The following is a 27,433-nucleotide window of genomic DNA, read 5'->3' as shown; positions in this document are numbered from 1 at the left end:
AAACATACACGGTTTTAGTTCTGGCTTACTATACAGCTCCGGAAGAAATTAAGAGACCACCGCTGCACCTTTTTCTTTCCTTTCCATAAAAGTTGAAAAGGAAAATTTTGAGTGAGGAACTAAAGCGTTCATTTTGCAGTAATCTCTTAATTGTAACCCTTCTGTTCCTCCTTTTTGACTCGTTTGGAAAGGAAAGAAAAAGCTGCAGTGGTCTCTGCAGTAGTTTTTTCCGGAGCAGTGAATATTTAGTTTAACCTGAACTGATCCTAACTCATTTTGTCTCTGGCCGTATTCACCACCCCATCTCCTGTGTGCCAGACTACATCTCTAACCCCTGCATCAATGGGTTGTCAGTCACTCAATCAATCAGTCTCTCAATCAGTCAGTCAGTCACTCAGTGACATTTGCTCTTCTTGTGCGGCTCCGCTGATGCGGTCATGCAAAAATTAGGCAGAAGTAAAAAAATGTATGCAGCTCTCATGAAACACAATCCAGAGTGTTTATTTGGTTGCTGTTGGTAAGGCTTCAGTATCTCAATATTTAAGTTGCTGAACTCTATTAAAGTAAACGTGTGATCATAAAGTGTCTGTTAGGTGTGTTAGGTGTTTTATTTTCCTGTTAGGTATTTTTTTATGAGCACAATTTACACTGATCAGTGGGTATCCATGTATGTGTTAATATGGAGGACCAAATATGCAATATCATTAAATAAATATACACACATTTGTATTTGCATTGTCTGTGTGCTTTGCATTTCAAAACCAATAGGGGAATGGGACTTTTAATTTGGTTGAGCAGATCTGATTGACTCTACAGCTAAATAACAATGCTGTTTATATGTGAGCTTCAAAATTGGGTCAATTTATTTTTGTTACTTCTACCTTGTATCACAGCCATTGCTTTTGAGAATGTATGTATTCATAATTTCACAATATATACACTACTGTTCAAAAGTTTGGGGTCACTTAAAGATGTTCATGTTTTCAAAAGGAAAGCACATTTTCTGGCCATTACAATAACATCAAATTGATCAGAAATACTGTGTAGTCATTGTTAATGTTATAAATGACTATTGTAGCTGAAACTGGCAAATTGGAATATCTACATACAAAGGTCAATTTTTAAAGGAACCGTATGTAGGATTGTGGCCAAAACTGGTACTGCAATCACTTTAAAAATACTGTAGAGCGGTGTATCCCCTCCCCCTCCCCCCTGACTCCAGGTTGCCAGACAAGCTGCAGGATTCAGCAGAAACGTAGGCTGCTTCTACAAGCTTCCAATGGCAAGTGACGACGAGTCGTACACAGTAAGTTTTTATTCTGTTAATTATGTTTATGTTTTTGCTATGCAAAAATTTACTAATTGTCATTAGTCAAATATAATCGTAAAGATGTATGTTCGTATGTGACAGCACATTGTTAGAACAGTAGCTGTTAGTCTAACTTGTAACGTTAGGTATCTGTCATTAACGTAAGTACAAGCACAAGCCTATGTCACTATGTGTAACCGATATCAAAGGCACAGCTATTCATTTAGCTGACGCTATAAGTGAAAGCGGCCAGCTGTATTTTTTTACTTACCCTGCAGCACACGTCCATAACGCTAAAATACGTGATGTGAAAGATTACATGACATTATACTATTTTTGGCTGTAGAACTTGCATGAAAAACAAGTAGGCTACAAAACGTTCCAAGTGGGCCAATTTTTAGTTACCTCATAGGATACACTGTGCTTTTCATTAGTGTTATGGACATTAGAAAAAGTTATTTTACCTTGGAATTGCGCCTAGTGCTTCCAAACCAACACTATCATAGTGCATAGCCCAAAAGGTAGAGAATGTTTATTTTGAGTTAGCACTTGTACTGCTCTCACTTGTTCCAGCCTGATTCAGACAAGTACAAAAGGTTTTGTCGTAAGTAGGCTAACAAATAACCAAAACATTTGCCACAGCAAGTATAACGCGGGACAAATTCAATATCACCAATGGCTAACACAGGGTTGTTTTCAGTCACACCAGAAAAGATTTAGAGTAACTAAATAACATTAGCAATGGTCATAACAGGTCAACTTGCAGCATGTGTAACTCCGTCCACAATATACGCGAAGAACGAATGAGGAATAATTTTTTCCGAGGTAAAGTTAGGCTTCTGTCTCAATTACGTTTCAAATTGCCATAATGGGCGTGCTAATGTTGTTTTCCTCAGCGTCTCAGCATAAGGACAGAGAAACGGGCTCTGATAATGCATTGCTAATGTTAGCATACGTCCATATGAGCTAACGTAACGTTACTTTGCACGAACATGCATAACTTTGTTTGACTGTCATGAATATATGAAATGTCCATTGACATCAAGTACAAGTTAGTCAAACATAGATGAATCTTACCTGTCCAGGAGAAAATTAGCAACGTTGGCGTCTGTCTTTAAATTCTTCTCCGTTTTCAGCCATCTCCATCTTTCAAAGGCATCTCCTATACAATTTCTGGTTTTATTTCGGACTTTTTTGTCACGACGTATTTCGGAATTATAACGAGATCTTTTAGATTTCGTAACGTTAGACATTATTTATCCGACTAGAGTTAGGGTAGGTTAGAGCAGAGCTGGCAACCCGGATCCTGAAACACTACTGATTTCGTGATAGGTAGATAGGTGGAGGGTGGCGCATCAGGCCAAAACACAACATGACAACATCAACATCAGTTGAGGGCTGCAACTCTCACTTTTAAATGACAATATCCTGGCAAGACTACAGTTGTCAGTGATATAAGTATTTGAAATGAACATGATTTCTTAATGTCTAGTGACACATCAGGGCCATTTTTTGATTAATTGAAATAGATTTCTTACATACGGTTCCTTTAAGGCATTCAAAGGCCCATTATGAGCAACTATCCCTCTGTATTCCAGTGACACGTTGTGTTTGCTAATCCAAGTTTATCCAAGTTCACCCTTTTGCAATTATGTTACCAGAGATGAAAAAGGTCTTTAAACTAGTTGAGTATCTAGAGCATCAGCAATTATGAGTTTGATTACAGGCCCAAAATAGCCTGAAACAAAGAACTTCATTCTGAAACTTGTCAATCTATTCTTGTTTTGAGAAATAAAGGCTATTCCATGTGAGACATTTCCAAGAAACTGAAGATCTTCCTAGATCTGTACTACTGCCTTCAAAGAACAGCGCAAATTGGCTCTAACCAGAATAGAAAGAGGTGTGGGAGGCCCCGGTGCACAACTGAGCAAGAGAACAAACACATCAGAGAGCCTAGTTTGAGAAACAGACACCTCACCGGTCCTCAACTGGCAGCTTCATTAAATGGTACCCACAAAACAACAGTCTATACATCAACAGTGAAGATGAGACTCCGGGAGGCTGGCCTTTTTCCAATCTTCCTCTGTCCAGTTCTTATGCCCATTCTAATATTTTCTTTTTATTGATAATTCTGAGATATGGTGTTTTCTTTGAAAGGCCGGCATCCTGGATGATAAATTCAGTGATCTGTCATGATAGGATACATTTGTTTGGCTACAAACTGACAAAACAGCCGGCGGAATTTGGTGACTTACAAACTGGCACTATGGAACCATTTTCTGTCATTCAGAAATTACACTGCTCAAATAAATGAAGGGAACACGTTATCATCACAGTATAACACCAAGTTAAACTTCAGGGATATCAATCCATCCAGTTAGGAAGCATAAGCAATGGTGAATCAATGACACCTGTTTTGGTGCCAGATTTAAGTGACAACAGGTGCATTTTATGCAGCGTCCCAAGCTTTTTGGAAACAGGGTTGTATATGAGTTTTCATGCCCTTTGCCATGACACTCCAAATTGTGCTCAGCATCCCGTGCCCTTTAGTCATTCTGGAGAAGTGTCTACAACCTGAATCGATTTATGGGAGAACCTACCAGAAGGAAAACCACCTCTATAGTGCATCAGTAAGGCATCAATTAGTGGTTGGACATTCTGGGTGGCCGGACATCCTGGCTATTTATTTTATTTATTTATTTAGTTTGTCATATATTTATACTTGTGTTTTACATATATTTTGTGTTTTACATATACACTCTTGTGTTGCATTTAAATGCATTTAGCCAGGTAGTCCTAACAAATGAGAATGTTTTTTCAAGTGAATCACCAGGTTCATTAATGGTAAATAAATAAATAATAAAGTTACAACAAGCTGAGAATAGAGACTTTTTGTCGGCAACTTCTTGTTATTATGGCAGCTGCAGTATGACTAGCCCTCGATGCCCATCTAGCTGAACCGGTCCAGACCATCTAGCTCAGGGGTGCCCAAACTTTTTCCTATGAAGGGCCAAAAATCAAACTTGATTGAGGGCCGTGGGCCAAAAGTAAATTTTGCATCATAAATCAAAGTGTATTACATTAAAGTTGCTATGGGTTTATTTATTTCATAATATTTAAAATAAAAATAAAACAACTTTAATCTGATTAACTAATGCAGTTTTATTTGTAAAGTTCAGCATTTTAATGAACTTATTACAATAAAACCAACAATCCCCAAGTGTTCAATGTACAATACAGTTCAATGCCAAATACACAAGCAATAATAAAACAATGTGGTTGTAATGTCAATGGTTGTAAAACTCATCTTGCCAAGCTTTTTAAAAATGTTTCTTGTCTGTGTGCCACTGCCTTGATTTCTCCATTATTGCGTTTAATTTGTTGACGTTTATTGATGTCAAGTGTCGCAAAGCACGTGGTGCTGCACCTTGAATTGCGCATTTACAGGAAAAAATCTAATTAATTTACATTTAATTTAAACATTTAATTTCAGTTTACTCTGTTGTAGTTCAACAATAAAACAAACAAAAATGTTATGTCAAATTAGAAATGACAATCTGTGTCGAAGACCCTCTCTCTCTCTCTCTTCTCTCTCTCTCTCTCAGTGGGCCAAATCAAAGGTTACCACGGGCCAACTTTGGCCCGCGGGCCCTAGTTTGGGCATCTATGATCTAGCTGAACCGGTCCAGATCATTTAGCTGAACCGGTCCAGATCATCTAGCTGCAAACTAACTACAAACTCTAAACAGTCTTACCTGCAGTTTTGCTGGACTGGTTTAGTAGTCTGTTCAAAGCATACGAGAAGAGACAGTACCCTTCAGACCTCCAGTCTTTAGACAGGAAGATATGCTTGTTTTAGTAAGGATTTCAGGTCTATTGTTCATCATCCAGCACCTCGGCCCTTGTGATCTCTGTATGCTTTATGTAGTTAAAGAAAAATGTAAGCTACAGTATCTATACAAAGACAGGTTATGTACAGCTTGACATTCAATAATTCAACATGGTATTTGGGCAGGAAGAGAATCAACATAATAACTATTTAGGAAAATGAACCAGGTTGAGGTCTGGGTTTTATCCAACATGTCTCAGGTCCAACACACTGCCACAATCACACCTTAGATTTAGTCCTGTCACGAGAAATAGATATTGTAGATCTAATAATGTCCCCCCAAAATCCTGGATTATCGAATGACTGTTTTATTATATTTACAGTTAAAACAAGAAATCCACTTGCTCCGCAAACAATGAGTTTCAAAAGCCGTACTATAAATTCTCACACTATACATAGACAGAGTAAATAAATCCGCAAACGATCAAATCGAGGTCAGCTTATTTCTCCAAACTGATTGAGGTGAACAAAAACAATCCAAAATGTATCTTCGATACCGTTGCAAAGTTAACAAAAAAGCAACGCTCAACAAGTGAAGTGGGTCTTCACTTTAGCTGTAATGAATACATGAACTACTTTGATGAAAAGTCACCATTAGAAAACAAATAACTGACTCCTGCTTAAATAGTTAGTCCCCAAAATCTCAGTTGTCCTGAGAATGTCCTGAACCTCCCTTACCAGGTGATCCTGTATCACTCGACACATTCACTAGATTTTTAATAAGTTCAAACCCACAAATTGTCAGCTAGACCCAATTCCAACAAAATTACTTAAGGTCATTGGCTAGGTCAGGCAATGTTGAACATAATAAATTGCTCCCTTTCCTCCGGATGTGTACCAAACTCACAAAAAATGGCGGAAATTAAGCCTCTTCTAAAAAACATTGAATCTGGATCCTGACATATTAAACAATTATAGACCAATATCGAACCTCCCGTTCCTCTCAAAAAACCTAGAAAAATGTGTTTCCCAACAACTGAATGCCTTCCTGAAGACAGGTAACGTTTATGAAATGCTCCAGTCCAGTTTCAGACCCCATCATAGTACTGAGACTGCACTCGTGAAGGTAACAAATGACCTTCTAATGGCCTCAGACAAAGGTTCTGCATCCGTCCTGTTGCTTCTTTATCTTAGTGCTGCTTTTGACACTATTGATCACTCCCTTCTCTTAGAGTGACCCGTTGCTGTCCCTGTCCAAAGTCCTCCTGATTGTGTTGCAGATCAAGACGATACCTGACGTTTTCAGCTGCCTCTGTGCTGATACCTCCCCCCTCCCCTGTGTTGTCCCTGTCCTTGTCCATCTGGTCATGCCTCCGACCTGGACTATGTTTAAATATTAATTATTAAAATTTTTACTCTTAATATGTTCACCCGGCACAGCCAGAAGAGGTCTGGTCACCCCTCTGCACCTGAGTCCTCTCTAGGTTTCTTCCGAAATGTCAGCCTTTTTAGGACGTTTTTCCTAGCCACTGAAATTCAACACTACTGTTGTTACTCCTTGGGGTTTAAGGCCAGGTGTTTTGTAAAAGCACTTTGTGACAACTGCTGATGTGAAAAGGGCTTTATAAATACATGTGATTGATTGATAGTTTTATAATATATTTGTGTTTAATCTGTGTTGGAAACAGCAAACTGAGTGCTAAAAATATCTGTTTATAACATCAGTGATTGAACCAACAGGTTTTGTATTTGTGAAAGCCCAAGTGTGTTTGTGTGGTCCAGGTCTGAGTGGATAGATGAGGACATAAAATCTGACAAATCAGGCTCCACAGGTTTTTTGACCATTCGTATTATGGCTAGGACATGTGTCGACATAAATGTTAATTTATATGTTCAGTTAGGTTAGGGAGCATGGATTTCTGGTCCCCACAAGGATATGAAATCAAACATTGGTCACTAGGAACAAAGGATGTGAACGAAATGCTTATTTACTAGAAAATGGACATGACCAATTCTATGAAAATAACTTTTTTTAAAGCATAATGTGTACGTTGGCTCGGGTCCCTTTTGTGTTATTGTGGTAGGCTATTTACAAATGGAAAACTTTACTCATATTAGTACTCCACCTGTCGCCATCTGATCGTTCAGAATAACCTTTGTTACAATGTGAGCAGGTGTGTACAACCCGTATACAAACCACTTGTAATTTGCTGGACTGGTTTAACAGCCTGAACACAAAAGAAACGAGATCGCTTAAGCCGAGCCCTTTATGGCGTTCATCCTCTGTGTGTGTTGTTAGTGTGTGTGTATGGTAGTGTTGGTTGGGGGCAAAATGAAGCAAGTTTTCATGCAGGCTTATGGGTTATGAAATCACTTCCAAATTGGAAAATATTTATTAAAAGCAAGTTAACGTGGCAACACAGAACGATAGGTTAATTCACACATTCGGAAGTGTAGCGTCTCCCGATTGTAAAACACATCAAGGCCAGTGTTTTTTTTAACCCAGCGACCAAGGTCTCTTCTCCAGCTGAGTCTGGGTGTTTCGTAGCACACGGGGAATTCGTGATTTAAAAAATCATTTGAATCTTTCTATTTTTTGAGAGACCTAACTGGAGACAGGCTATTATAGCCTGTCTCCAGTTAGGTCTCTCAAAAAATAGAAAGATTCAACTGATTTCGCCTCAATTGTCGTTGTAGGTGGTATTAAAGCTGCCAATGGCAGGACTTTCCGTGAAGGCTAGCGTAGAACAACCACATAATGTACGTTTTAACACCTATTTTTGATATTTATTATAGAGGATGTTGTGAAGAACCACTTACAGTTATTCCATAGTTATGTCAGGAAAACATTGCACAACCCAAATTGCATTTTACAGTATCTAGGTAGAACAGCCACGAAGCGCAGTAGAAACTGTTATACTCTCAGCTATCAGCAAGGCCGTGCAAGGTAGACAATACAAATAATAAACTTAAGCCTTAAAGTTCACCAAGGCATTTGGAATGGCGGTAGTCCTTTTAGGTACTCTTTCAAAATGTGGGATTTCAGATGTTTTCCAAAAATGGGCAGGGACTCAATATCCTACAATGCAGGTGTAGCAGTGTTGAATTGACATTTCAACACCTTGGATTCGTAGACAAAATAATTGTCTTCTTTTAAAAAATATATATATTTAATGGCTGGCAGCTCACAAGCCAAGAATTAACTCGGTCAATTGGATAGAATAAATCGGTAGAACACGCATTACTTTATTTGATATTATAACGACGCACTAAAATACATTATAATGAAAGCTTCTCCTTTAGCATTTGTGGGCGGGACAGAATCGGTTGCCAGGTACAAAATAAGGTTCGAACGCTAACCTGTTTCCCCCATAAGGCAAACAGGGAAAAGGATATGATCCCGGAAAAGGATCTAATACCGAAACGTGTCATCTTTATTCGAAGAAAAACATTTAAAGCGACCATTTTACAGGTTTGAGTTCATACCTTTGTATACTATCCAAGACTATTGTTAATAAGAAAGATGAACATGTATTTTTAGTAAGACAATTACACGTAGACCTATAATGTATTTCAAAATAGCAAAGACTACGGATTGAAATTTTAAATTCTATACATTTCAAAATCTTTGCCCAAATATAAAGTCTTCTCACTTCAACTATGCAGCGTAGATGAACAATATTATCATGCAATTTACTTCCGTTTTGGTTCTGAGCTTACACATCCTAATGGGAATTGCATTTAAAATGCTAAAGGTTAACAATATATTAACCTTAGAAGTGGCATTGATGTAGGATACAACGACAATCGAAAATAAATTGTGAGTTATTTTTAAAACTTCCTTTGATGTGAAATCTGATGAGGGAGATACATATTCCCTTTATCGATAGCACAACTCTTACTTAGCAGAGCCGTACAGAAGGCAATGTGCTGCTTTTGCATTGTCATTTAGCGGGGTTAGATATACGAAGATGACACATATTGCAATAGCCCAAGTTCCTGAATTACCCAACAGTTAATCAACTAATGTGTTACCTCCAACAACTGAGGGCACTATATTTGACCAATTTATAAGGATACTTTTCCAGAGCTTCCTGTGTCACTGACTCTATAACCAGGCAACATTATGGACACATCCAGTTCACCACAACATTTCAGAGTACATTTCTGGATACCTTCTAATTCATTTTTCAATTCACCAACTTTTCCCATTATTGGTGAATTTTCAATAATTTAAATATGACCTATAGATCAACAACTATTTTTTTCATTAAAAATAATAGTTTTATTTTGGGTGGCGACTCTGTGGGAAGTGGGTGTTTCAAAGCTGGACTGGTTGGTGTCGGACAGGTTTGCCTTGTCTCGTTGCACTCCAGTGACTCCTTGTGGCAGGTTGGGTGCCTGCAAGCATATTTGTGGTGGTTGACAGGGGAAAGCATTCTCTTCAGTTGCGTGTAGGATGAGGCTCAAACCTGTTAGAGCGTTAACGATAATATAGATTTTTTTTAAATTAACAATCAACAACCCATAATCTCTCAATGGCCACTTATTATATTCCAGACTTTCTTTGAATGGGAATTCCTTTTTCATTTTTTAAAATGTATTTCAACACCAGTGGCGTCGTTAGACCTGGGCGTTCGGGGGTATAGTCCCGGATCTTCTATGAATACCCCCAGATCTCAAATTGACCAAAAATATACTAATAATAGTATTATTAGTAGTATATTATACATACAATGTACTGATCAATGTAGATCACACAAATTTGATCCCAAGTGGGGCTGACAGACGGTAGCCCCACTACAGCGTCATTTCGTATTTCAGACCTGATTGGCTGTCTGTCTCTGTCTGGCGCCCCAACATTAGTTGGCAAGAAGAGCGAGGAGGGTAGATTGTCTTAGTCAGCTTGTTAGCTTCACAAACGCCAGATAACTTGAGAAAATGAATGAAGTGGATTTCATACTCAAGCACCGGTTTGAAACCCTTAATTTCGAAGAGAAACTTGAAGTAAAGTGACTTTGTGCCCATGAGCCACGGGATATTGTCATCACTCAAAGTGCTGGTAAAAGTAGCCACAGGTTTAACGTGGAGTGGTTTTTGAAGAAAAAGTGGCTAACGGTTAGCATACAAAAGAAGGCACTCTTCGGTTTTCCATGTCTGCTATTTGGTGGAGATGGTACTTGGTGGAGATGGTACTTGGTGGAGATGGTACTTGGTGGAGATGGTACTTGGTGGAGATGGTACTTGGTGGAGATGGTACTTGGTGGAGATGGTACTTGGTTGAGGACGGGTTACAAAGATTTGATTCAGCAGCTATATGACTTCATTCCCAAAGTCATCGAGACGTTTGCCCAGAGGAAGAACCGCCGTGCCACCTTTCTCTTCAAGTGAACCCTCAGCCTTGTTAAGTGAAAGCATATTTTATCATCCTGCCTTTGTGGTGCTGGTCCGTGCATTGGTCATATTTTTGTGCTGAATCGATTGATATAGATGGTGGCAAGTGTCAGTGTGTCCATGCTTATCTTAAGGTTGTTGTCATAGAATGGATCTGTATCCCTAAAAAGTTGTCTTTCTGCTTCATTGTGGCCTTCAGTGGTGTTGAGCTCATTGCTTTTCGTGTATGGTCCTGTAGGCACATTGGTTCTGAGCTTGGTTACATTCCTAATTTAGGTTTGTAAATGTATGTGTGAGAGAGAAGGAGAGCAATTACACAAGCTCTCTCTCTCACACTCTCTCTCTCACACTCACACACTCACACCTGGTAGAAGCAAGCCACTCTGTCGTTAAAAGTGTTTTGTGGAACCTTAAATTTAAGGAAGCATGTGGCATGTTTATTAGTGTTGCATCTCTTCTAACAATACTCTGTAAGCGTTTGGGAACTTAGGAGACCAGTTGCTGTAGTTTTGAAAGTGAAATGCTTTCCGTTTCTGCCTTGAGGATTTCACCTGCTCAACAGTTCGGGATCTCCTTTGTTGTATTTTTCGCAACATAACGCTCCAAATGTTTTCAATGGATGACCGGTCTGGACTGCAGCAGAGTTCAACAGCAACCATGGCCTGCTGCCTATATGCCTATACAGACTAGGCCTTCGCCCTTTATCAATTTTGCTCCTTCTGGATCAGGGAATTCGCAGCCTTTCACCAGAGGGCGTTGCATAACTATGACCACAATCAGGGAGAAGTGCATGTCATATTCCGCGTTGTTCCTCTTCGGGGCCACAAAGGTTTGTTATACCTTGAAGGAACCAATACGAAATGTCATGTCGTGACCAACATTCTAGGGAACAAAGCTGTTGACATATGCAGTTTATACAAACTTTTCTAGTCTACTATGCAAAGTTCAGACACGAAATCTATGGCGAGTCGAACTGAACCAAATCTTTGAGTAGTCTGTCGCTAAAACAGTGGTTTGCTTTGCTGACGTTAAACTGCATTCAACCCGCTCTCAGCACACAGCTGACTTCCTTGTATTGGGGGACTACGACATTTTGACTAACAATCTCTTGCTCAGACATTAACATCTAGTAAGCTATTAAATAGCTATGTTCAAACTTCAACCACATAAAGTAAAATAAAAGACAAACATCTTAAAGTGTGACAAAGTAATATGTGCACACTTCTTAGGCACTGTACATTTGTCCAGCTGATACAATTCAAATGATTTAAATGACTCCGCCCTTTATGGGAAATCAGTCCAGTTGGCCATAAAACGCCCAATGAGAGTTTGCGACTTTCTGGTAGACAGTAGGCTATTCGGATTCTGTAGGAACCTCCGGTAGCGAGGGAACACCGTCTTGTGTGTCTGTCAGGCATGATGTGTAAATAGGTGTGACGGCATTCAAATGTGACAATAAGCTACCATTACTTAAAGCATCAGGCCAATCAGTTAACTTTTTCATTCTTAAAAATTTATTTTGGATTTCACTAGAGAATATGTGCTGGTGAGCAAATATGCTGTATGTAACCCCTAAATGTCAAATTGGAATATGAATAAATAATATGGCATCTAACAAAAAAAAACATTTTCAAAAGATCTGTTTAAGTTCATAAAAACATCCTCTACAGCAAGGATACTCATCTCTTCAAAGCAAAGTTAATTGTTGTACATAATATATCAATTGGGTCTTATAAAAGGAGAAATGATCAGACAATGTCTGAATAAGGTGTTGTGGTGCCGGCATTTTCATCCTGGAAGAGACACCATAATGAATGTTCTTTTGAAGTCACTTGGATCCAAACATGAAAAAATATAGAACTCTACACTGTCATGGCAACCAAAGCTCTAGATCCAAGTTTACTGACTTCCTTACCGGAGCCACCACCCGTTTCGGTTCTGCCTCAAATGGAAGGACAGAAGAGACACAAGCAACTTTGTCATGTGTTCTGGATGTAGAGGCAGTACCAGGTGCCTTTCCTAGCATGTTACTGAGATTTAAATGCAGAAACATTTTAATGAATGAAGACCTATTGTTTTCATTACCATTTATTTTGATTACGCATATGCCAAATGTGCTAGACCCATTTGATGAGTTGCTTCATGTTAAGGGTTTATTTACAGTTTATTGACTTATTTTGCCATGAGTTCTTTGTAGGGGTGAAGACTGACTAAAAGCTGAGACCCTGTGTCATAAAAAAAAAAGTGAAATTATGAAATCCTCTGTTAGGCACGACATACCTGGAACCCCTAACAAAAATGAAAGTCAAACTGAAACCACACCATTTGCAGCACAATTACACTTGGCATATGTACACAATTACTTTACAAATAAATGTGATTATGATCAGGAAGGATCAACCAATAATGAAAGTGTTCTCTTTAAATTGGTTTGCCTGATTGATAAAGTTTAAACTAGTAGGTAATAGTTGAAGCTATTACCTCCATTGGCCACAATTAGCTAGTGCAATGCAAGCATTTTTTCACGGCGCCAGTCCTGCAGGTGGCGGTAAACCACCTAAATTGAGACAATCACGTAGGCCTAACGTTTATTACTGTATTTGTGGGAATATTTGAACATATTTGCGGAATAAAAACAAATTTTTAACTGACTTAGCGTATGTTTGGAATGCCTCAAAAAAATTGAAAAAAACTTTGGGACAGGCAAGTGGTCCGCTGACCGCCACATGACAACTCAAAATGTAGTCTATAACTAAATGTAGGCTATTTAACAATGTTTGAATGCAGGCATTGTCAACTTTCTAACGCATAGTATTGTATGCGTGTCAGTTTCTGCCTTCAACATTCTTAACAACTTAACATTGTTAAGCTTCTTTATCTGGCAACACTGGGCTGATTATGAAAGTTCACCTTATCTTCTTCGCTGAACAATGTGTGTATTTCCTGGTGAAAAACGGCATTGGCTTCTTTTAAACAGGCAGCCCAGCTCCGATCCCCTTCAACATTCGGTCCTTTCTGTTGTTGAAAATTGCGTAAAGCCACTTATTGAAAACGGAATTTAGCGGGGAAAAAACAGAGTATACCATGTTTGGTGTAGGCAAGTGTTAGGACGTCACCACGTACGGAATGCGTAGGTCGCTCATTTCTTGAATGCCAGTGCCATGGAGTAAATACATGTTTTTACCTGTAGATTCGTTTGATTCAATTCAGTATAATTGCGTATACTAATTTAGCGCAAGTTGTTAATGAAACACTGAACACCTTGCTCCCTACCTGTCTGATTTTAGATATATGCTCTCATCTTAGGACCTTCCGCAAGTGAGCAGTTGTAAGTCCGAATAGCTATCGAAAGTGAAAGCGGTTTTGACTATTTTTAAATGATCGAGAGAACTACGTTTATAGGGCTTTTACCCATTGTAGTTTTTTCAGCCTACTTTGTTTAGGTTTTTAGTGTAACATTCTATGACTAACAACGACAGGGTGTAATTATCTGATCAAGGTGAGAGATGGATCCCAAGACGAAGTCTGAGCCGATGCGCGTGCTGGTTACGGGCGGTTCTGGTTTGATTGGGAAGGCTATAGAGCAGGTGGTGAAGAACGAAGGTGGGTCTCTCGAGGGGGAGCAGTGGATATTTATTTCCTCCAAAGAGGCCAACCTTGTGTAAGTATCCTAATATTGTCCTGAAATAACAATATAAACGGAAGTGGGACACATTGTTATATTCGCTATACTATTTTGTTTTTATTCCTGTTGGAGCTATAGTCTATCGTTTAATACATTTTGTGCGTACGTACAAGGTGTATAAACAGTTTTTCCCCCTTTTAAATAATGAATAATGATAGTTCTGTTTTGTTCTGTCAGAGATCTTCAACAGACGAAAGCAGTGTTTGCGAAGTATCGGCCCACCCATGTAATTCACCTGGCTGCCAAGGTGGGAGGACTTTACCTTCACATGAAGGAGAACCTACACTTTCTGGTGAGACGCCCTTCTCAAAAGTCTGTTCACTATCCTCTGACCTATTTCATCCATGTGACGAAAATTGATTTTGTGAATGGGAAAATCAGAACTGTTGTTACATTTAAAAAACGTTAATGTGTCGGAAGGCTACAAAAATACTACTTATATTAGAAAAATCTACTCGGGCATATATGGAATTCTTATGGACATTTTGCATGATTAAATTTCAGAGGCTCATCTATTTAACAACACACAAGAGCTACAACACACAAGAGCAACCGAGAACCACATTATTGTATTATTATTTGGACAAAAGCAATTACAAAAGTTTGATCTTATAATAACGAATGTCTTCCAGATGGTGCCAAATGTGTTAAATTCATCCCCACTTGACTATATTATGCTTTTTGTGGAGTTTAAAGGCAATGCTGCATAGGTTAGACTGGAACTTAAAGGGACACAGACTGTGTCCGATTTGTTTGGTAGTGTCGGAAGTTGTGACTGTATTTTTGTTCTAGGATTTTGGTGCTTGTTTGGTTTAGTGCATGTTTTGCTTTATGTGAAAGCATTATTTGAAAGTATTTGCTGGTTAGTTTAAGAACGAGGAAAGACTGGGTCGAGGGTAAAAATTGCCGGGTGTTTTTGCTGTTGAATCATTTTCCGTTGGCACGTCATGTAAGGCCAACATTTAGGCCAATACACTGGGGCGCAATTAATATACTACCATGTCGTGTTGCAACCCACTATCTTCCTTTTGCGTGTGAAGTGTTAACCCGTGTTATATGTACGCAACAGGAAGATAGGGGGTTGCGTGGATTAGTGTTGCAACGAATAGCCTGTTAGTATTGTTATGCATGATTGCCATCGTTATTAATCTATTCGATCCACAGCGATGCTCGTCGGGCTCCGCCCCCTGGTGTTGAGTTGTGGGGTTTGGCCTACCGTTTAGATTCGCTGTAAAAAATAAGTCTCATTAAATCGTAATAGAATACATTATTTGGATATACAATCACTGCCTTACAATTAAGCTACTGCTAACAATGATCGTTCTCTTGCTTACACCAAGAAACGGTCGATAAACATCTTTATCACTTTCATGGACATTGACAATGTTTTTTTTAACAAACGCTAATACAACAATGAAAATGTTTTGGGTGAAACGATTTGTGCTTTAATTTTGAGAAGACGCATGTTTATTAACGACTTAATAACGAATTATATTGGCAAGATGTTGCTCTTGCCAAAATATAATTGCCTTTAAACCTTTACGTCTGTTCAGTTTGTTAATCTCAGGAAATAACAGGCTACAATCCTGAGATCGTTTTATCTAACAAGTGAAAGAAACAATTTTTTTTTTATTAATGCGCTCCATTACTGTAAGTGTAAATTGTTTGAAGGGAATCTGAGAAATAAAGATCCTGTAAACTACTTCTGTGTACGTTTTATCCCTTGATTGCAATTTAAAATGATTTATAGTTTATCCGTGTCAGCTGCGATGCAAACGCATCAAACTGTCCTACCAAATCATGGTTTTAGAATCTCAAAATATGTAGCCCCGGTTTCGCAGTCACAGATAGTCCTGGACAGAAATTGACTAATTAAAATGTTTAGTTCGCAGGGATGCGATCCGGTGGAAGGGTAATTCTGTTGTCTCCGGTGTCTACCAGCTCACGTTATTTTTATGAATAATTATAATATTTTGATTCTATATATAGATTTTAATTACGGCAGGAATCTCTAAGTCCCTGCATTAAAGTAAAAATTAACGAGAATACAATAGGTCTGGACTGCAAACGTTTCCGGAGTGAGAGTCTGTGGGTTGTCCTCATGGCTGCGTACGTATTGTAAATGGAACGTTTGAGCTTTAGTCTTAATGAGTTTATAATATTCGATTATATTTGATTATTTTACTTTGTGTGTGTAATAGCACTGTTAATGTACCGCAGACGCGGTCATAAACTTTAGATGAGCTATTGTAGTCCTTCTGTGGAATGTCCTACGCTTATTAGCTACAATGTTCATAGACGGCATTGTAGATGACTGTTGTTGATTTAGTAGTTTTAATTTCAAGTTTCTAATGATCGTTTTACACAAAATTGACCAGAGTGCCTTAGACATTCGCCATTTCTCAAAATTGTGGTTTGAAAATTGTCACGGAATCGTAGTCCGTTTCCTAGGCCATTTATACTGTTCCTGGGCGAATGTATGGGCTCGCCCTTTACTTGCAAAACGCTTTACAGAAAACAGCTGAACAATCTAACGACAGGTTGGATGATCTGACAGCATAGCGCGATGTTCAAGACTAACGATACGGAAGTAATGTACAGTAGGCCTTATGTTCATTATATAACACGTTAGGTTTAAATGACATAATACATAGGAATTATAGGCGCAACGCTTTGGTAGTGTCTGGGCTAACGACACCTTTTAGCTCGTGAGAGTGGCTTGGGGTTAAACGCCAATACCGTGTAATTCTATCAAACCACCAAATGAGAGCAAATGTTATTTCTACATATTCCCTGGTTGCCACTTTTCCTATCTTCTAGAAAATGCTGTTGAATCATCTCAACTGAGCAAGCAATTCCACAAAAACGATTTTGACATACATTTCTTATTTTTTGTCATTTAGAAAACATAGGTAATGTGATTAAGTTAGACCTCTAAAATTATTTGTATTATGTCAATAGGAAGGCCTTAGGCTAAGTAATCCACTTGTTCAGCAATCCTGTTTTTGTGATGATCATCTTTGGGGCTAAAGCCCCCTCTCCTTTGGGACAAAATGCCCAAAGGGGATTTTACCCTTTAATATATTGATAAAATATAATAAAAGTATAACAAAAAATTGTGCCAAAATGACAAAATGTTAAGATACTGCCTAATATAGTTACGTTTAATAGTTAGTTTACTGAGCATATATTAACATCTAATATAATAGGCCTGTCATTTGGCACATCAAATTAATTGCTCAATATTATTGATTTAATGTTTTTAACATAATACTTCGGCACGGTTAACAAAATATTTGAAATTAGTAAATAAAAGTAATTTTTTAAATAAATGTAATGAATGTTATACATTGCTTTTTGCCTTTGGATATTGAAATGTGTAATACCATGGTTAGAATCGGTTTTGTTATCTCACTTAAATCAAGATTTAATTATTAAGATTTAATTATTTTCAATGGTAGATTACATTGATAGAATGGTTTTGACACCTACATTTGGAATAAATCTTAATTGGGGGTAAAAGAAAATAAACCCAGGGGGCATTTTACCCCATAGAGATTGTCATTTTGCCCTGATAGTGGGGTAAAGCACCCCATTTACATTATTTGGTATTTGATTAATTTGCAATAACATGGAAACATTCTTCCCAATATTTCTTTTGTAAATGCATGTCTGACTATAGTGAGTATGTTTATATAAAATTCTGATCAAACATTGCTTTGTTGAGTCAGATAATAGATTCCCCTTAAGGATGGTGCCCCCCCCCCAAGTAACCCTACATTCTTTTAATAATTGTTAGGCACCTAGAATCATAATCTGGTGAATCGTCTGTGTTCTGCCGCTGTACATTCATGAATGATCTATATAGCCTAGAGTGAGAGGAAGATGATAACTTACAATGATTCTGCAATATTTAGAAAGTAATACAATTATGTTTTGAGCTTTCTATTTCCTCAGTATCGCAATTCAATACAATTATGGGGCAATTGTTTAATTAGTTTAGCCACAAACGTCTCTACCCCAAATTGTCTATAACTGTATTAGGTGATTGATTAATTGTCTTAATATCGTTATCATTCATTCCTGGTTAGATGTGTTGGATCAAATAATTTGAGATAAGAATATATAACATCAGCCAGGGAACAACAAGCTTATATGAAAAACACTCCAGAACATTCAGTGTTCTTAGTAAGTCTTAGTAAGCAATAATGACATACATTTGGCCTTGTGGTTTAGGTTGTATCTTGATGGGAATGTGAATTCATCTTCTATGGACTGTTTGAAGGCAGACAACTAGGGTTCCTCTGACCTTTTGCATGTGTTTACCTCGGTTTCATTTGTTGTTTTTAACCAGAAAAACTCCCTAGACAACCTGACACAAGCAGGATGGAAATATGAAGTGGGCTAGTCAGAAAGGAATGTTGTTATACTGGCCCTTAAGACAATGCTTTGTGTTCAGGGCAAAAACATTCATTTTTTTAGCACTACATTTATTGTAGTGGTAATTTAGTGCGTTGTAAACAGGAAATATTTAGCAATATTTCTATTCTGTACAGAGTTCCTTTTTTTCATTCTGTAATTTGGGGTGGTACTGTGGAGCAGGATAACTAAGGTTTTGGGGAATTATGTATAAATATTTTAACAAAAGTGACTACAAATCAGTTTTGTCTTTAAAATCATATCCCCCAAAAAAGCCTATTTTTAATACTATTTAAATACGGATCTGAGAACTCAGATACTGAAAACAAAATATGTTAATACATGTTTCAGGAAATGACTACATGTTGAACATAGAAATCGAAAGAATGAAACAGTCTCCAGTACTTTTCCAATTTTATAGTCCTATTTGATTACCATAATACCAGAACATCCTTTGCCTTAGATTTACATAATCAATTTAAATAAATAAATTGTATAGAAATATACATGCTGAAATGCTGTATTCATGCGTTAATATGCCGTATGGAGATTTTTTTTCTGAGAATACTGAAGTTGAATAATAATAAAAGCCATGTGCAAACATTGTTTGATGCATATGAAAAAATAACTTCTTACCTCTTAGTTCTTCTAAGGGGACGTGTGCTTGTTTCTGGAGCAGTTTAAGAGCTTTAAAGGGACAATTCATGCACGGTTCAAAAGGTCTCATTGATGGTTTTACCTCTAAAACAGGAGCCTAAAATGCATGCAGAATGATCCTTAACTAGAGCTGTTGTTTGGTTATCACAATTACCAGCATGATCTATTGTAAGTTGTTTGTAATCTTTTTTTTCTTCTATATCTATTGTATGTTTGTGCATGTTTCTGGATTCATGAATTGATTGGCATTTTCCAAACATTCATTTTCCAAACAACATTGTTTTGACAAACAGCACCTGTTATTTACATGATTGTTTTAGTTCAGATGCTGTAGGTAGACTCATGACTTAGTGGTCCTAAATCCACAGGCTGGACTATATTAATAGCAGTTATGTTTTGTTTTTGTAGCGGGACAACCTTCGGATTAATGACAACGTCCTGCAGACAGCTCACGAAATGAACGTCACCAAGGTGGTGTCTTGCCTGTCCAGCTGCATCTTCCCGGACAAGACCACTTATCCTATTGATGAGAGCATGGTGAGTTGAACAACCAATAAGATCCTATCGATGAGAGCATAGGGAGTTGAACAACCAATAAGATCCTGTTGATGAGAGCATAGGGAGTTGAACAACCAATAAGATCCTGTTGATGAGAGCATGGTATGTTGACCCTGCTAAAGAAAAGTGGGTGAATTACCACTTCTGCATTCTTCTCCCTCCTACAGATCCACAATGGGCCTCCTCACAGCTCCAACTTCGGCTACTCATATGCCAAGAGAATGATTGACATTCAGAACAGGTGAACTGCTGATTCATTGGTTATGTCCGCTGACCTGTTAGCGCACAGTAAACTCCATGACATATGTTGGTCTTGCGGTCAAGGCTGCTTCCTTCTCATACCCGTTACAGAGCCATGTGGGTTTCAATATGTTGCCATTTCAGCACACTCCCCATCACCTCAATCAAGAAAATAATCTATGTATACATAGTTGCTGGCTGGCGGAGTACTATTTTTTTAAACTTTAATCCTACAGATCACCACTAGTTACATGTATGTTTATTTATAGTTTGTGATTTTGTCATTTCAGGCAAAAGGCTTTGGCAATACATAGAACACTGTCTGTCAATTATGTAACATATAAGAATAAAGTGACTAGGCTAATTTCTAAACATCTGACTTAGGCAACTTAAAAACTTAATAAAACTTTAATAACATAGTGCAAACTCAAAACAAATCAGTGTTAGCTAAATTAAACAAATGGCAGGTAGGCCTAAGTCAAACACTGATGAGGCATGCCCATCTCCTCACTTCTCTAGATTATCCCCTGTGAGTATGTAGGTCTAGGTGGTCTGGATCTGACCTACTACTTAACATCCCACTTGTCAATGCTGCAGGGGAATATAAACTTCTGCTCCCTTCTGGCTGTACCACCAAGTCTTTGGGGTGTGTGTAGTTTCTCGAGCACATCACCTCTAGGGATGACTCAATTTTCTTTAAATGTAAAGATGGGCTTTCTATCTACAGACTTCTTACAACTTTGCCTTAGAAACTTGGCGCTGATGTCTGCACCCTCAACCTTCTCCACCAATCCAAAGTAGTTATAGGATTTGGTTTTACCAGCTAAGCTCACAATGACAAAGTCACCAGCAGACAGATCATGGTCACCACCATCATCATTCTGGACATGTGAACTATCATAATCAGTGGTGTCGTTAAGTGGAATGGAGATGTCACTCTCTTCTGAGCTACTGTAGACAGTCACTTTCTTTTTATAAGTTTTTAAATGTAAGAGAACAATCAAATTTAATAATGTGTTGAAAATAATCTCAAGTGGGGATGAGTTGTGCCACAGGCCTTTAATCCAGGCCTTTTGGCACAAATCACCCCAGACCCACAAGTTTGAAAAACTAGCATGATCCAGCAGTTAAGAGCTAACATCATGCTAACTCTATAGACTCATTGTGTAGCCTGCCAAAGCACTAAAACATGTGTGAAATGTTTTCAAACTTGTCTATAATTGTTCAGACACCTACAATCAAAAAACCTTAATCATAGAAATGTTACTTTGAAAGGAAAAAAAGTTTTTGGAGCTAAAATGTGCTTACCTCTCATGCCATGTGGCTCTCTTCTTTGGAGGATGAGTACAGTAGATGGCTTTTTAAAATGTGGTCACATGACAAATTTCTTCTATGGTTTTCCAGAAACAAGGGGTGGATCTACTTCCCCCCTGGCACCTATCACCCCACTCTCCCCTATTAACTTTATTAACTTATTAACTCTCTCTGTTTATCAAGAGAGGTTTAGCTAGCCTCAACTTTAGCTAGGCCATTGGAGTTGGTTGCATCGGGGGAGATGGAAAAACAGACCATGCCATTCATTACAATGATTACATGCATACATGAATAAAAATACAATATGCGGTTAATGTATCCAATGGAACTGCAACTATCTGGCATTTAGTGTGATAAGTATAACTAGTAAAATGTGTCGATGGATGGAGACTTTGTTTTGCCTGCCAAGTTGGTGTTCCCATATGAAAACTATCAATAACCTGAGTAGTTGATTGTGTCAACTTCTAAGGTATGTTTAGTTGAGTCTAAACAGCTCATTACAATACAGTACGCAGTTGTGCTCAAAAGTTTGCATACCCTTTGAGAATTGGTAATGTATGTACCATTTGTAGGGATGCATTGATACCGGTACCAGTATCGGGCCGATCCTGGGCTCATGTACTCATAGAAATATGCCGATACCATGTCATGGAAACATTAAGTGAAACTTGATGGTTGTGTCGCCTTGGGCCGTGGAAGTATAGAATATACAACTCAGATTGGTAGAGCGGGAAGACGGAGATGTCAGCAATTACACAAGTAGAGTACAAGCTCTGTCCTGCTAAACTGTCAAGAGGAGGAAAGAAAAAACACAAATTTAACACAAGCAATTTGATAAAATGTCGTTAGACACAACACAGCACAGGGTTCAAGGGGTATGTTAATGCTAGCATTGCAGAACCACAACAACAGCTAACTTCAACACTGGAGAAGCGAAATAAAATGTCCAGAGACACCCCGCGAAAAAAATGAAGTAGAGTATAAAAACATTCAAGTCGCACAGTTTACTATCGCACAAGCATCAGAGCAGAGCAACAACGTCCAAGTAACTGGCTGTGTCTGTGCATGCGATGGGTTGTGTGTATTGTTTATATTTTCAAAGTAAAAACTATTTGGGGTAAAATAAATTAAACAAATTACAATTTAAATAATACATACATGCATAATAAGTTAAAGAATATTATAAGGTGGAGCACATTGAGAAATAGTCAGAGCTTAAGTTAGTTAACGTAGAGAACCACAACAAAACCTTTTTTTTTTACTGAAAAGAATCCTACTTAGTGCATCTTTGAGTACTTGGTATCGGTACTCGGTATTGGCAAGTACTCAAATATAAGTACATGTACTTATAAGTACTTGAAAAAAAGTGGTATCAGTGCATCCCTAACCATTTGTAAAGAACTTGAGTGAGCAGGCAAATCACGCCTTATTTCTTATGGGATTCAAATTAAACTGTAAGACATAACAGAACGGCACAATCATAAAACAAAACATGGCAACCAAGAAAAAAAATGAACTGACCCCTATTAAAAAGTCTGCATACCCTTAGTTCTTAATACTGTGTATTGCCCCTTTAGCATCAATGACAGCATGCAGTCTTTTGTAATAGTTGTGTATGAGGCCCTGAATTCTTGCAGGTGGTATAGCTGCCCATTCATCTTGGCAAAACGCCTCCAGGTCATGCAAAGTCTTTGGTCGTCTTGCATGAACTGCACGTTTGTGATCTCCCCAGAGTGGCTCGTTGATATTAAGGTCAGGAGACTGATGGCCACTCCAGAACCTTCACTCATTTCTGCTGTAACCAATGGAGGGTCAACTTGGCCTTGTGCTTAGGGTCATTGTCGTGCTGGAAAGTCCAAGAGCGTCCCAGGTGCAGAATAATGCAAATTGGATGCCAGTATTTTCTGATAACATGCTGCATTCATCTTGCCATACATTTTCACAAGATTCCCAGTGCCTTTAGAGCTCACACACCCCCAAAACATCAGTGAGCCACCACCATACTTCACAGTGGGGATGGTATTCTGTTCTCTATAGGCATTGTTGACCCCTCTCCAAACATATCGCTTATGGTTGTGACCATAAAGCTCTATTTTTGTCTCAACACTCTAAATTACAATGTGCCAGAAGCTGAGGGGTATCAAGGTGTTGTAACTGGGCTTTTGTGGCATTGGCGCAGTAAAGGCTTCTTTCTGGCTACTCGACCATGCAGCTAATTTTTGTTCAAGTATCGTTGTATTGTGCTCCTTGAAACAACCACACCATCTTTTTCCAGAGCAGCCTGTATTTCTCCTGAGGTTACCTGTGGGTTTTTCTTTGTATCCTGAACAATTCTTCTGGCAGATTTGGCTGAAATATCTCTTGGTCTACCTGACCTTGGCTTGGTATCAAGAGATCCCTGAATTCTCAATTTCTTAATAATTGATTGAACAGTACTGACTGGCATTTGCAAAGTTTTGGATAACTTTTTATATCCTTTTACATCTTTATAAAGTTCCATTACCATGTTACGCAGGTTTTTTGACTGTTCCTTCTGCTCCCCACAGCTCAGTATCTAGCCTGCTCAGTGCATCCACATGAGCTAACAAACTCATTGACTATTTATACACAGACACTAATTGCTGTTTAAAAAGCCACAGGTGTGGGAAATTCACCTTTTAATTGCCATTTTCACCTGTGTTTTTCTGCTTGTGTGTCTGTAACAAAGCCAAACATTCAAGGGTATGTAAACTTTTGAGCATGTGTGTGTGTGTGTGTGTCAACAGGGGGTACTTTGAGCAGTATGGGCGTCGCTACACAGCCGTCATCCCCACTAATGTGTTTGGTCCTAATGACAACTTCAACCTGGAAAATGGACACGTGCTGTCAGCACTTATGCATAAGACCTACCTCGCCAAGAGTACGTGCACACAGACGCGCGCGCGCACACACACTTACATAGACACACACTCATATAGACACACAGACACTGACTGCTTTCTACTCCAATTTGAACAGAGGAGGGAACAGCGCTGCAGGTTTGGGGGACTGGAACACCCAGGAGACAGTTCATCTACTCTTTGGTATGTTTATGTGAGCAGATCATCTTCGGTGCATGCGTTCATCATCCAACATAGTCTGTGTGAGTCTTGTAGAGAACAGAAGAAGCGGATCTAATGAAGATGGATCAAAGAGGAAATCACAGTAATCATAGAATTCTATGTGACAGATCCAGAGCATGGCCATTACTTCACCATTGAGACCAAAACCCCACCATAATTAATCCCAAATGATTATTCCCTCAAGTGTTACCGGTGAAACATCCACGTGTCACCATTCTGCTCAGTGACTGTTGTATGGACATCTGGATATGATGATTGGTCTTCGGGAGTTATACGATCACATGTTAGAGTTGACGGTGGGCTGTACCGGTGGGCTCTACCACAGCCAGCCTGTGTGTTCTGTCTAGGGGCCTGTTATGTGGGGCTTTGGCGTCATGGTAGAGATGTTTCAGTTACTGATGTTAAACTGCACTATGCTGTTGTGTTATGCTCTGGAGAGTGTTGTGATTATCTGATCTTGCGGACATTAATTCTGTGTTGATCTAACTGTATTAAATAAGTCTGGCTGGTCCCTGTGGCCTGGGGAAAAGTTCTGATTGGTAACCTCACCAAATGTTTGTGTGTGCGTGCGTGCATCTGTGTGCGTGCATGCATGCGTGCGTGCGTCTGTCTGTGCGTGCGTGTCTGTGTGCGTGTGTGTTCTCTCAGGATGCAGCACGTCTGTTAATCTGGGTTCTACGGGAGTATGATGAGATTGAACCAATCATTCTTTCTGGTAAGTGTTCTGGTTTTTGTGTGTGTGCGTGCGTGCGCGTGTGTGTGTGCATGCAACAAAGCTTTCTTTTAGACTCTTGTATCTCATAGTGGATGAAGAGGAGGAGCTTCCCATCAAGGACGCTGTGAAGATGATTGCAGATGCCCTGGACTTCAAAGGTCCAATAGAAGTATCCTTCCATAGTCTGAATTCATGTTAATCTAGGCTCAGATCCAGTGTCAGATGATCCTCCATAACTCCCAACCATAACCTACACAACAGCATATTAAAATCTGACTGTAGATCAGTATCCAGCCAATCTAAAAGAATCCTTAGTAAAACCAGACAACAACATCTTTGGGTTCTACTTGATGGACTGACAAACATCCTTTTGAAATGGGTCAACAGTGTTATCCTTTTGAAATGGGTCAACAGTGTTATCCTTTTGAAATGGGTCAACAGTGTTATCCTTTTGAAATGGGTCAACAGTGTTATCCTTTTGAAATGGGTCAACAGTGTTATCCTTTTGAAATGGGTCAACAGTGTTATCCTTTTGAAATGGGTCAACAGTGTTACCATTTTGCCTGCTTGTGTTTTGAATATTGTGACCCTTAAACTGTGATGTCAGTTCGACACCAGCAAGTCTGATGGTCAGATGAAGAAGACAGCCAGCAACCGGAAGCTGCGACACTACCGACCCGACATCACCTTTACACCCCTCTCTGAAGGTCAGAGGTCAAATCTTAATAATGTACCTTCCCGACATCACCTTGATGCCTCTCTCTGAAGGTCAGAGGTCAAATGTTAATGTACTGGAGATAGTTGCCAGACAAGTTACCATTTGTAATTAGATGCTTTTCCAGACATATCACATATTATTATAGGCCTGTTCACACACATCATGGTTTTATAGTCCTGTTCAGACCGTCACATGGTAATGGTTTATCCAGTTAACAGGTAATTTTGTGAGGAAAATAATGTTCCTTGTTATTCAACAACTTAAACAGTGTCTATGGATGACAATGTTTCACCTCCCCTTCAGGTATCACGAAGACGTGTGAGTGGTTTGTGAAGAACTACGACATCGCCCGAACATGATGACCCCAGCACTGATTGGCTAATGCTATGTTTCAGAACTACCACTGGTGGCCTTTGGACGGGAAGGTTCTGGGTGTTAATCGCATAATATTCCTCTCTGGGTTGTACTTCACCTGTCTGATTTTTAAATGTCATTTTACAATGAAAACAAAAGGGAAAAACTGAATGTTTACAGTTCTGATTCCTTGATTATTAATATAATAGATTTTTCTTCTTTTAAAATAAGTGTTGGATTTCCTTCAACAGTTATGATAGAAACAAATAAACACAAGTGCCTTGGAATATGTTCAAGGAGCATTGGTGAGACATGTTTTTGAAAAATAAAATAATTTAGCTTTATTTATACTGAGAAATAAAATAAGACCATAAAATAAACACATGGATTAATTTGATATGTGGTGATGATTTAAATATCTAAAATAAAATCAGTTTTACACGATTCATGAATATGTAAGAAAAAAGTATAGTGCGCTCAACACATTTGCCAGTGTTAGATTTGTCAGCAACTGTACCAAAGCAAGTGATAAATGTCCTAGCGTATGTTCTAGTTTGTTGTACTTTTACTTTTATGTGTGCTGGTCATTGATTGGTTGTAGTTCTTATTGCTCAAATGTAATACATTTGATTGCATTGGAAATAAACACAATGGCAACACAGCATTGTATTCTTTATTATTCTCAATTTGTAATTTTCTAGTGACATCTGGTTTTGCACTTACCCAGTTGCCTTTGAACTTGATCTCTGTAAAGATAGACAGTACCCTTCAAACTCAACCCTGGACCTGGATCCCGGTTCCATTCCATGTTTTTATTGTAACCCTCCAATCAGGGAGTAGTATAGACCTGAGGCCTATACTATGACGCAAGTTCAATATGCCCCGGATTTCTTTTCATTAGCTGGCGTCACTAAGCTGCAATCCCGCATAAACGGTGTCACGACGGTGGTTATCAATTTGTTAAATCAACTCAGGTTTTCCCAATCGCATTCACATACAAGAGGCAATGTAAGCAACTTGTCACCAATCGCAAACATGGACAAGTCTAACAGAGCCGAATACTGGATTTCGTTCAAGAATAGCAAAAAATGTAAGAGAAATATGAAGATTATATATATATATATATACACATAGGAGGAA

General features: G+C 38.6%; 1 protein-coding gene across 2 annotated transcripts; it reads left to right on the top strand.

Moving 5' to 3' along the window:
* The first annotated feature begins 8,512 nt into the window (after positions 1 to 8,512).
* Positions 8,513 to 26,954, top strand: LOC105007495 (GDP-L-fucose synthase). 2 transcript variants are annotated; one of them, XM_034297164.1, is made up of 11 exons: positions 8,513 to 8,610; positions 14,032 to 14,193; positions 14,395 to 14,509; positions 19,702 to 19,830; positions 20,019 to 20,092; positions 24,171 to 24,304; positions 24,403 to 24,467; positions 25,155 to 25,221; positions 25,311 to 25,390; positions 25,829 to 25,928; positions 26,243 to 26,954. In XM_034297164.1, exons 2-11 carry the CDS (start codon positions 14,039 to 14,041, stop codon positions 26,296 to 26,298), a joined length of 975 nt encoding a protein of 324 aa, XP_034153055.1. In that variant the 5' UTR covers positions 8,513 to 8,610; positions 14,032 to 14,038; the 3' UTR covers positions 26,299 to 26,954. The 2 variants fall into 2 exon arrangements, with proteins under 2 accessions (XP_034153055.1, XP_034153056.1); XM_034297165.1 differs by lacking the exon at positions 8,513 to 8,610 and adding an exon at positions 13,675 to 13,860.
* The last annotated feature ends 479 nt before the right edge of the window (positions 26,955 to 27,433 follow it).

The sequence above is a fragment of the Esox lucius genome, chromosome 14, assembly GCF_011004845.1.
Source record: "Esox lucius isolate fEsoLuc1 chromosome 14, fEsoLuc1.pri, whole genome shotgun sequence".
In the NCBI taxonomy this organism is placed as follows: Eukaryota; Metazoa; Chordata; class Actinopteri; order Esociformes; family Esocidae; genus Esox; species Esox lucius.
The sequence above is the reverse complement of the archived record's forward strand: the minus strand, read 5'-3'. Positions and strand labels throughout refer to the sequence as shown.